At 38.3% G+C, this 12,664-nt stretch overlaps 1 protein-coding gene across 2 annotated transcripts in view; it reads left to right on the forward strand.

The window, feature by feature from the left end:
• SPESP1 (sperm equatorial segment protein 1) overlaps positions 1-12,664 on the forward strand; it is an 80,360-nt gene that overhangs the window by 21,298 nt on the left and 46,398 nt on the right. Inside the window, exon 2 of one of the 2 annotated variants that reach the window (XM_068554554.1) lies at positions 9,327-10,362. The exons of the other annotated variant lie outside the window; for it this stretch is intronic. Within the exon in view, the coding sequence (XP_068410655.1) occupies positions 9,327-10,339 (1,013 nt within the window). The 3' untranslated portion in view covers positions 10,340-10,362. Of the gene's footprint in view, positions 1-9,326; positions 10,363-12,664 lie in introns of those variants that run through there. 2 annotated transcript variants of the gene reach the window in all.

A 12,664-nucleotide genomic window follows, 5' to 3' on the forward strand; every position in this document is an offset into this window, starting at 1 on the left:
TTTTAGAATCTAGATCTCTAGTAGACAAGTCTAGTGTCTTTCCACTATCACTTTGACTCACTAAACTGTTCTGGTTAAGATTTTTAAAATTTAGAAATATAATTTCAATTTTGATTAAAATTCCATCTGGTCTTTCTAAGTTGTAACAGATGAGTTAAGGAAGAGAGGAGGTAAATCGTTTTTGGACTATTTTGTGCTTGCCAAAGAGCTGAATAAAAGTGCCTCCTGAGCAGAAAGTTTGTTATTTCATTTTGCCTGCAGAGGGAGGGTTCAGATAGAAGTTATTCATTAGTGTTTGGGAAAAAGTGACTTACTTCCTTGAATTAAATCAGTTTGTATCCATGATAGTGGCAAAGTCAATTCAAAATTACTTGTAACACAAAATCCTAGCACTTAAAATTAAAAACTTCTGACTCTGGAGCTGGGGAGTTGAGCCGAATTTCAGAATATATTATTCAATAATCTTTTCCGTTTTCCACATTGGAAATGAGAGGCTTCACCACTTAGATACTGCAAAATACCAGTATAAATAGAACTGCCGGGGAGAGGGGCAAGATGGCGGAAGAATAAGATGCGGAGATCACCTTCCTTCCCACAGATACAGTAGAAATACATCTACACGTGGAACTGCTCCTACAGAACACCCACTGAACGCTGGCAGAAGACGTCAGACCTCCCAAAAGGCAAGAGACTCCCCACGTACTTGGGTAGGGCAAAAGAAAACAGAAATAACAGAGACAAAAGAATAGGGACGGGACCTGCACCAGTGGGAGGGAGCTGTGAAGGAGGAAAGGTTTCCACACACTAGGAAGCCCCTTCGTGGGCAGAGACTGTGGGTGGCAGAGGGGGGAAGCTTCGGAGCCACAGAGGAGAGCGCAGCCACAGGGGTGCAGAGGGCAAAGCGGAGAGATTCCCGCACGGAGGATCGGTGCTGAGTAGCACTCACCAGCCCGAGAGGCTTGTCTGCTCAGCCGCCAGGGTGGGCGGGGGCTGGGAGCTGAGGCTCGGGCTTCGGTGCTAGCCGAGAGGGAGTCCGGGAAAAAGTCTGCAGCTGCCGATGAGGCAAGAGACTTTTTCTTGCCTCTTTGTTTCGCGGCGCACGAGGAGAGGGGATTCAGAGCGCCGCCTAAACAAACTACAGAGATGGGCGCGAGCCGTGGCTATCAGTGTGGACCCCAGAGGCGGGCGCGAGCCGCGGCTAACAGCGCGGACCCCAGAGACGGGCGTGAGCCGCGGTTATCAGCGCGGACCCCAGAGACGGGCGGGAGACGCTAAGGCTGCTGCTGCCGCCACCAAGAAGCCTGTGTGCGAGCACAGGTCACTCTCCACACCGCCCGTCCCGGGAGCCTGTGCAGCTCGCCACTGCCAGGGTCCTGTGATCCAGGGACAACTTTGCGCCTCAGGCTGCTGCAAAGTCACGCCGGCCTCTGCCGCCGCAGGCTCGCCCTGCCTCCTCCGTACCACTCCCTCCCCCCTGGCCTGAGTGAGCCAGAGCGCCCGAAGCAGCTGCTCCTTTAACCCCGTCCTGTCTGGGCGGGGAACAGACGCCCTCAGGCGACCTACACGCAGGGGCGGGTCCAAATCCAAAGCTGAACTCCGGGAGCTGTAAGAACAAAGAAGAGAAAGGGAAGTCTCTCCCAGCAGCCTCAGAAGCAGCGGATTAAAGCTCCACAAACAACTTGATGTGCCTGCATCTGTTGAATACCTGAATAGACAACGAATCATCCCAAACTCAAGAGGTGGACTTTGGGAGCAGAATATATTAATTTTTCCCCTTTTCCTTTTTTTGTGAGTGTATATGTGTATGCTTCTGGGTGAGATTTTGTCTGTATAGCTTTGCTTTCACCATTAGTCCCAGGGTTAGGTACGTCCGTGTTTTTTTTTTTTTTTTTTTTTACTCAAAAAAAAATTTTTTTTCCTAATAAATGTTTTCTTAATAATTTTTTCCTTATTTTCTATTTTTAGAAATTAAAAAAAATTTTTTAATAAGTTTTTTCATGTTTTTTATTTTTAAAAAATTAAACATTTTTTTCTTAATAAATTTTTTTCTTAATAATTTTTTTCTTATTTTTTACTACAAAAAATTAATAAATCTATTTTTAAAAATTAAAAAAATTTTTTTTCTGAATACATTTATTCTTAATAATCTTTTTTCTTATTTTTTATTATAATAGCTTTATTTTATTTTATTTTATCTTCTTTCTTTCTTTCTTTCTTTCTATTTTCTTCTCCCTTTTATTCTGAGCCGTGTGGACGAAAGGCTCTTGGTGCTCCAGCCAGGCATCAGGGCTGCGCCTCTGAGGTGGGAGAGCCAACTTCAGGACACTGGTCCACAAGAGACCTCCCAGCTCCACGTAACACCAAACGGCGAAAATCTCTCAGAGATCTTCATCTCAACATCAGGACGCAGCTTCACTCAACGACCAGCAAGCTACAGTGCTGGACACCCTATGCCAAACAACTAGCAAGACAGGAATACAGCCCCATCCATTAGCAGAGAGACTGCCTAAAATCATAATAAGGCCACAGACACCCCAAAACACACCACCAGACGTGGACGTGCCCACCAGAAAGACAAGATCCAACCTCATCCACCAGAACACAGGCACTAGTCCCCTCCACCAGGAAGCCTACACAACCCACTGAAGCAACCTTAGCCACTGGGGACAGATACCAAAAACAACGGGAACTACGAACCTGTAGCCTGTGAAAAGGAGACCCCAAACACAGTAGGATAAGCAAAATGAGAAGACAAAAAACCACACAGCAGGTGAAGGAGCAGGGTCAAAACACACCAGACCTAACAAATGAAGAGGAAATAGGCAGTCTACCTGAAAAAGAATTCAGAATAATGATAGTAAAGATGATCCAAAATCTTGGAAATACAATAGACAAAATGCAAGAAACATTTAACAAGATGTAGAAGAACTAAAGAGGAACCAAGCAATGATGAAAAACACAATAAATGAAATTAAAAATACTCTAGACGGGATCAATAGCAGAATAACTGAGGCAGAAGAACGGATAAGTGACCTGGAAGATAAAATAGTGGAAATAACTACTGCAGAGCAGAATAAAGAAAAAAGAATGAAAAGAACTGAGGACAGTCTCAGAGACCTCTGGGACAACATTAAACGCACCAACATTCGAATTATAGGGGTCCCAGAAGAAGAAGAGAAAAAGAAGGGGACTGAGAAAATATTTGAAGAGATTATAGTTGAAAACTTCCCTAATATGGGAAAGGAAATAGTTAATCAAGTCCTGGAAGCACAGAGAAATAGTTAATCAAGTCCTGGAAGCACAGAGAGTCCCATACCGGATAAATCCAAGGAGAAACACGCCAAGACACATATTAATCAAACTATCAAAAATTAAATATAAAGAAAACATATTAAAAGCAGCAAGGGAAAAACAACAAATAACACACAAGGGAACCCCCATAAGGTTAACAGCTGATCTTTCAGCAGAAACTCTGCAAGCCAGGAGGGAGTGGCAGGATATACTTAAAGTCATGAAGGAGAAAAACCTACAACCAAGGTTACTCTACCCAGCAAGGATCTCATTCAGATTCGATGGAGAAATTAAAACCTTTACAGACAAGCAAACGCTGAGAGAGTTCAGCACCACCAAACCAGCTTTACAACAAATGCTAAAGGAACTTCTCTAGGCAAGAAACACAAGAGAAGGAAAACACCTACAATAACAAACATAAACTATTTAAGAAACTGGGAATAGGAACATACATATCGATAATTACCTTAAATGTAAATGGATTAAATGCTCCCACCAAAAGACACAGACTGGCTGAATGGATACAAAAGCAAGACCCATATATATGCTGTCTACAAGAGACCCACTTCAGACCTAGAGACACATACAGACTGAAAGTGAGGGGATGGAAAAAGATATTCCATGCAAATGGAAATCAAAAGAAAGCTGGAGTAGCAATTCTCATATCAGACAAAATAGACTTTAAAATAAAGACTATTACAAGAGACAAAGAAGGACACTATATAATGATCAAGGGATCGATCCAAGAAGAAGATATAACAATTGTAAATATTTATGCACCCAACATAGGAGCACCTCAGTACATAAGGCAAATACTAACAGCCATAAAAGGGGAAATCGACAGTAACACAATCATAGTAGGGGACTTTAACACCCCACTTTCACCAATGGACAGATCATCCAAAATGAAAATAAATAAGGAAACACAAGCTTTAAATGATACATTAAACAAGATGGACTTAATTGATATTTATAGGACATTCCACCCAAAAACAACAGAATACACATTTTTCTCAAGTGCTCATGGAACATTCTCCAGGATAGATTATATCTTGGGTCACAAATCAAGCCTTGGTAAATTTAAGAAAATTGAAATCGTATCAAGTATTTTTTCTGACCACAACGCTGCGAGACTAGATATCAATTACAGGAAAAGGTCTGTAAAAAATACAAACACATGGAGGCTACACAATACACTACTTAATAACAAAGTGATCACTGAAGAAATCAAAGGGGAAATCAAAAAAGACCTAGAAACAAATGACAATGGAGACACGACGACCCAAAACCTATGGGATGCAGCAAAAGCAGTGCTAAGAGGGAAGTTTATAGCAATACAAGCCTACATCAAGAAACAGGAAACATCTCGAATAAACAACCTAACCTTGCACCTAAAACAATTAGAGAAAGAAGAGCAAAAAAACCCCAAAGCTAGCAGAAGTAAAGAAATCATAAAGATCAGATCAGAAATAAATGAAAAAGAAATGAAGGAAACGATAACAAAAATCAATGAAACTAAAAGCTGGTTCTTCGAGAAGATAAACAAAATTGATAAACCATTAGCCAGACTCATCAAGAGAAAAAGGGAGAAGACTCAAATCAATAGAATTAGAAATGAAAGGGCTTCCCTGGTGGTGCAGTGGTTGAGAGTCTGCCTGCCGGTGCGGGGGACGCGGGTTCGAGCCCTGGTCTGGGAAGATCCCGCGTGCCGCGGAGCGGCTGGGCCCGTGAGCCACAATTGCTGAGCCTGCGCGTCTGGAGCCTGTGCTCCGCAACGAGAGAGGCCGCGATGGTGAGAGGCCCGCGCACCGCGATGAGGAGTGGCCCCCACTTGCCACGACTGGAGAAAGCCCTCGCACAGAGACTAAGACCCAACACAGCTATAAATAAATTAGTTAATTAATTAAATAAACAAACCCAAAAGTTAAAAAAAAAAAAAAAGAATTAGAAATGAAAAAGGAGAAGTAACCACTGACACTGCAGAAATACAAACGATCATGAGAGATTACTACAAGCAACTCTATGCCAATAAAATGGACAACCTGGAAGAAATGGACAGATTCTTAGAAATGCACAACCTGCCGAGACCGAACCAGGAAGAAATAGAAAATATGAACAGACCAATCACAAGCACTGAAATTGAAACTGTGATTAAAAATCTTCCAACAAACAAAAGCCCAGGACCAGATGGCTTCACAGGCGAATTCTATCAAACATTTAGAGAAGAGCTAACACCTATCCTTCTCAAACTCTTCCAAAATATTGCAGAGGGAGGAACACTCCCAAAGTCATTCTACGAGGCCACCATCACCCTGATACCAAAACCAGACAAAGATGTCACAAAGAAAGAAAACTATAGGCCAATATCACTGATGAACATAGATGCAAAAATCCTCAACAAAATACTAGCAAACAGACTCCAACAGCACATTAAAAGGATTATACACCATGATCAAGTAGGGTTTATTCCAGGAAGGCAAGGATTCTTCAATATACGCAAATCAATCAACGTGATACATCATGTTAACAAATTGAAGGAGAAAAACCATATGATCATCTCAATAGATGCAGAGAAAGCTTTCGACAAAATTCAACACCCATTTATGATAAAAGCCCTACAGAAAGTAGGCATAGAGGGAACTTTCCTCAACATAATAAAGGCCATATATGACAAACCCACAGCCAACATTGTCCTCAATGGTGAAAAACTGAAACCATTTCCACTAAGATCAGGAACAAGACAAGGTTGCCCACTCTCACCACTATTATTCAACATAGTTTTGGAAGTGTTAGCCACAGCAATCAGAGAAGAAAAAGAAATAAAAGTAATCCAAATCGGAAAAGAAGAAGTAAAGCTGTCACTGTTTGCAGATGACATGATACTATACATAGAGAATCCTAAAACTGGCACCAGAAAACCACTAGAGCTAATCAATGAATTTGGTAAAGTAGCAGGATACAAAATTAATGCACAGAAATCTCTTGCATTCCTATACACTAATGATGAAAAATCTGAAAGTGAAATTAAGAGAACACTCCCGTTTACCATTGCAACAAAAAGAATAAAATATCTAGGAATAAGCCTACCTAAGGAGACAAAAGACCTGTATGCAGAAAATTATAGGACACTGATGAAAGAAATTAAAGATGATACAAATAGATGGAGAGATATACCATGTTCTTGGATTGGAAGAATCAACATTGTGAAAATGACTCTACTACCCAAAGCAATCTACAGATTCAATGCAATCCCTATCAAACTACCACTGGCATTTTTCACAGAACTAGGACAAAAAATTTCACAATTTGTATGGAGACACAGAAGACCCCGAATAGCCAAAGCAATCTTGAGAACGAAAAACAGAGCTGGAGGAATCAGGCTCCCTGACTTCAGACTATACTACAAAGCTACAGTAATCAAGACAGTTTGGTACTGGCACAAAAACAGAAATATAGATCAATGGAACAGGGTAGAAAGCCCAGAGATAAACCCACGCACATATGGTCACCTTATCTTTGATAAAGGAGGCAAGCATATACAGTGGAGAAAAGACAGCCTCTTCCATAAGTGGTGCTGGGAAAATTGGACAGGTACATGTAAAAGTATGAAATTAGAACACTCCCTGACACCATACACAAAAATAAACTCAAAATGGATTAAAGACCTAAGTGTAAGGCCAGACACTATAAAACTCTTAGAGGAAAACATAGGCAGAACACTCTATGACATAAATCACAGCAAGATCCTTTTTGACCCAGCTCCTAGGGAAATGGAAATAAGAACACAAATAAACAAATGGGACCTAATGAAACTTAAAAGCTTTTGCACAGCAAAGGAAACCATAAACAAGGCCAAAAGACAACCCTCAGAATGGGAGAAAATATTTGCAAATGAAGCAACTGACAAAGGATTAATCTCCAAGATTTACAAGCAGCTCATGCAGCTCAATAACAAAAAAACAAACAACCCAATCCAAAAATGGGCAGAAGACCTAAATAGACATTTCTCCAAAGAAGATATACAGATGGCCAACAGACACATGAAAGAATGCTCAACATCATTAATCATTAGAGAAATGCAAATCAAAACTACCATGAGGTATCATCTCACACCGGTCAGAATGGCCATCATCAAAAAATCTAGAAACAATAAATGCTGGAGAGGGTGTGGAGAAAAGGGAACCCTCTTGCACTGTTGGTGGGAATGTAAATTGATACAGCCACTATGGAGAACAGTATGGAGGTTCCTTAAAAAACTAAAAATAGAACTACCATATGACCCAGCAATCCCACTACTGGGCATATACCCTGAGAAAACCATAATTCAAAAAGAGTCATGTACCAAAATGTTCATTGCAGCTCTATTGACAATAGCCAGGACATGGAAGCAACCTAAGTGTCCATCATCGGATGAATGGATAAAGAAGATGTGGCACATATATACAATGGAATATTACTCAGCCATAAAAAGAAATGAAATGGAGGTATTTGTAATGAGGTGGATGGAGTTAGAGTCTGTCATACAGAGTGAAGTAAGTCAGAAAGAGAAAAACAAATACAGTATGCTAACACATATATGGAATCTAAGGAAAAAAAAAAAAAAAGGCCATGAAGAACCTAGTGGCAAGATGGGAATAAAGACACAGACCTACTAAAGAATGGACTTGAGGATATGGGGAGGGGGAGGGGTGAGATGTGACAGGGTGAGGGAGTGTCATGGACATATATACACTACCAAATGTAAAATAGATAGCTAGTGGGAAGCAGCCGCATAGCACAGGGAGATCAGCACGGTGCTTTGTGACCGCATGGGGGGGTGGGATGGGGAGGGTGGGAGGGAGGGAGATACGGGAGGGAGGAGATATGGGAACGTGTGTATTTCTGTAGCTGATTCACTTTGTTATAAAGCAGAAACTAACACACCATTGTGAAGCAATTATACTTCAATAAAGGTGTTTAAAAAAAATTAAAAAAAAAATAAAATGAGGGGTGACTAAATCTAAAAAAAAAAAAAAAAAAAATAGAACTGCCATTTTGTTGTAAGAGTAAAATGTTGATGATTTAAACCAGGAATCAGTAAACTTTTTCTGTAAAGGGCCAGGTAGTATTTTCAGCTTTGTAGGCCATATCGTCTCTGTTCCAACTATTCAACTCTACTGCTGCAGCCAAAAGCAGCCATACACAATACATAAACAAAGGGGCAAGACTGACTGAGTTCCTAAAAAACTTTATTTATGAAAATATTTGAGTGGATGTGACCCACAGGCTGTAGTTAGATTTTTGCTGGGTTGAAGGCAGTGGTATACCGGTAAATGTTTAACAACTGGCTTTTCCGAGAGGTGGGTACACCCTGACTTACAGCGTTTGCCCATTTACGTGAGGCAGATACTCTCACCATGGTTGATTTCAAACTACCTACTTGACATCGCTCATCAGGGAGGGGAAAGAGATAAACAGTGGCATACCATTATATAGCATTTATAACATACTAGATGTAAATAACCTCAAGAGCATAAATAATAGTAAAATGAAATAAAATAAAAGTGATAAGTTTTGAATATTACCTTGTTTTGAATACATTTACTTAATTGTAAATTCAGATAATTTAATTTTTAACAATGTCTGTGTTTACCATCTGGCTCACAAAATTCCTAAAAATTTAATAATTGGCTCTGGTGAGCCACTGTAAGCCTACTACGGCACACCACTGTGTTAGAGAACATAACCAAGAATTTTGTTTTAATAAGTTGCCTACTGAATCATAAGCTATATGGGAGAGTAAAAGCAAAGAGATATAGAGAATTGTGTTAATATGTAACTTTTGCACTAATTTTGCTCATCTGTTTTAATAAGAATCTGAAAAAATAATTTTGTTCCTGTAAATGAGAGTTGACTGTGTCAAAGGTGCTTTATTTCTTGGTTCTTTATCTCAACTTTTAAGTGATGGCATATGAAGTAAAATTAGGTGAGTAGATTCTGTCAATATGACATACATAATAATAAATGTTACTTATTGTTTGGTTTTTTGCCTTAAGGAATAACTGTGACGCCTGACGAAGAACAAAGCTTGAATCATTACGTACAAGTTTTGCAGAACCTAGTACTAAGTGTTCCCACTAAGGAGCCAGGTCGTCAGAAAAAATCAAAGTCTCCAAATAATGCTGATTCTGTAGGATCGAGGGTATCAAAATTTAAGGAGGTAAAGTTTACACGTGATGAAGCTCCAGCTGAGAATGATGTTTTAATCAATCCTGTCAGTGAAGAAACTACAGCTTTCCCTACTAGGGGCTTAACACTGGAAATAGAGAAGAAAAAACATACTAAAAGTACAGCTTTCTGGTCAATTAAACCAAATAACATTTCTGTTGTTTTACATGCAAAAGAACCTTATATTGAGAAAGAAGAGCCAGAGCCAGAGCCAACTGTACGTCAAACTGAGGCACCAAAGCAATTGCCAAGTGTTACTGAATCATTTACAAGTCAAGGTGTCACCTCTTTAAGTAGGAACACTGACTTGGATACTGCCACAGAAGAAGATGTTCCTCAGCTCTCAGGCGACTATGAAATGGAAAATCCTGAACCACACCATTTGTATAATGAAGACATTTTGAAAAAAATTGCAGATATTGGTTCACAGGTGCAACAGGTACCTCTTCCTGAGAGCCTCAAGCCAGAATATAGAGCAGACATTCGAGCCTCTAAAGAACACCTAAAACGAAGCCTTGCTCTAGCAGCAGCAGCAGAACATAAATTAGAAAAAATGTATAAATCCCAGATGTTACCACTAGGACAAAGCAGTGATGGAGTTGATGACATTGAAACTGTCATTAACATGCTGTATAATTCTAGATCTAAATTACCTGAATATTTAGATATTAAATATGTTCCACCAGAGACGAGAGGAAAAGCTACTGCAGTATTCAATATATTAAAAAAAATATTATGTGTAAGTCAAGGAGAAACTCAAAACCTCATTAGGAAGTTATTAAACAATAACATAAAACTTTTAAAACTACTTAATATTCATGACAAAGTTGATCTAAGCTAACTGTGCATTCATTCACAGGGGAAATAAGCATATTAGTGATACAAAAGTTGTATAAAAATATTTTCTATTGTAGTTCAATGTGCTAACATCTTTATATGTCATGTATTATGAAAAGTTTTCATATACACTAAAACCTAACAATTTAAAATAAAATTTTGGTTCAGGAGTTTGTAGTTTTTTCTCATTAATTTTAAAAGTTATAAAGATCTAATCCATAAAATGTTTAAGCTTTGATTTTACTTGAATAGGTTAGTAAATTCATCCATTTTATAAGACTTAAGAGACTTATGCAGTCTGTATATGTAGCTGGTTTTAAATAATTGCATATAAATGTAAAATTTTAGGATATGTGGTCTTTATTACTCTTTCAGAGGATCTGAGTTTTCTATCTGAATAGCATAGTTGGAGTATGTATCAGAACTACTTTTATTTGAATATATATGTGCCTCCTTTGAAAGGTGGATGATACATTAAGATACATCCTTGTTCCTTTGTTGTTAAATACTTTTGGAGTATCAGTGAGGGACTGTAAACGGGATTTGTAATGAAATCATTCTCACTTATTTTCTCTTTTTGTTTGTTTATATACATATACACTGAAGCTTTGCAAATCTTTTATTTGGAAGTATGACTAACACCATTTAGGTTAACTGTAATATTATAATTATGGTACAGGTAATTCTGTTTCATGATTTGACCGGTATTATATTTAAATTCATTTATTTATTCATTTATCAAGTCAGTCATTTATAGTTTAATAAATATTTATTGACCTTTTACTATGTGCAGGACAAAATGCTGGATTTGGGGATACTTAGTTCCTTCTCTCTTTGAAATCGTACTATAGCAGCAAAGACAGACATAACTTCAACAATTTTTAAATTTCAGTTGTTATAAAAGTATGAGAAATTTGACCTCACCAAGACCAAGAATAATGGGAAAGCTATCCTGAGAAAGTAGCATTTAAAGTGAGATCTGAAGGATGAGGGTGTGTGTAAGGGAGAAGGGAGCATTCCAGAAAGAGAGAACAGCACGTGTGAATGCTCTGAGTTGAGAATGAGTATGGCAAGTTCAAGAAGTAGCTGGAGTATAGAAGGGCAATGGAGAGCATCTTAAGGTGGAGCTGGTAAGGTACACAGGGTTGGAATAGATCTTGCAAGGCCTCAAATTGCATATTAAAGATTTTAGCCTTTATCTCATGATCAATGAGAAGCCATTAGTAGATTTTAAGCAAAGGCTAGGTATGATCAAATTTGTGTTAAAAAAAAAAAAAACCCACTCTGGCTACGGTTTTGAAAGTAGGCAAAAGTTGAAGTGTACTGTGTGCAGGCCAAATTTAGCTTGGACTAAGATGGAAAGAAGTGGCAGTTAAGAGGTAGAATCAACAAGATTTGGTGATTGAATGGATATGGTGACTGAGGGAGTAGCAGGGATCAAAAATAATTCACACACAATTAGCTATATTACAAAAAGGACTACAAAGGTTTTGTTTCATAATAACACTTTTACTGTTTACTACTGTTGCTTATTTTTAAAAAATAATTTTACTATGGAAAATTTCAAACATGTGCAAAATAAACAGATTAATAAACCCATGTACCCATCATCCAGTTTCAACAATTATCTACTAATGACCAGTCTTATTTCACCTAAACCGCTTTCCCTCTTTTCTATTTTATGTTGGATTAAATGCCAGATACTTTTTCATTTCATCTGTAAGTATAACAGTGTGAAGCTCTATAAGCTTTTTAAAAAAACCACTACCACAATATCACACATAAAAATTTAATAATTCTTTAAATCATCAAATCTAGTCAATGTTCACATTTCTGATTGTCTAATAATTTAAAAAATTTAGTCTGAATGAAACAAACTAAATCCAAATAAAGTTTACATGTTGAGATTGGTTGATTTGACTCGTTAAGTCTCTTTTAAACTACACCTCTTTTTTTCACCTTGAAATTTATTTGTCAAAGAAATTGGTCACTGGACCTATGGTTTTACACAGCGCAGATTTTGCTGATTATATCCCCATAGTGCCACATAGTATGTTTTCGGTAAGTTGGTAGTTGACTCTAGAGAGGCTTTATCAGACTCAGGTTGGTTTTTTTGTTTGTTTTTGTTTTTTGTTAAGATACTGATGTATTCTTCAATCTGGTATGTTTCTTTTGTATTTTTAGCAGTCTTTGATGATTATTACGTAGATAAATTGATCAAGTGTTACAAGAAGGGGATATCATTCCTTCCTTTATTAGCTGGAATATGTCTATAAAGAGAAAGTTCCTCCCATATATTGTTTGAGTGCCCAGTGGTCCAGTGTGTATT

This window comes from Eschrichtius robustus, chromosome 1, assembly GCF_028021215.1.
Source record: "Eschrichtius robustus isolate mEscRob2 chromosome 1, mEscRob2.pri, whole genome shotgun sequence".
NCBI classification, from domain to species: Eukaryota; Metazoa; Chordata; class Mammalia; order Artiodactyla; family Eschrichtiidae; genus Eschrichtius; species Eschrichtius robustus.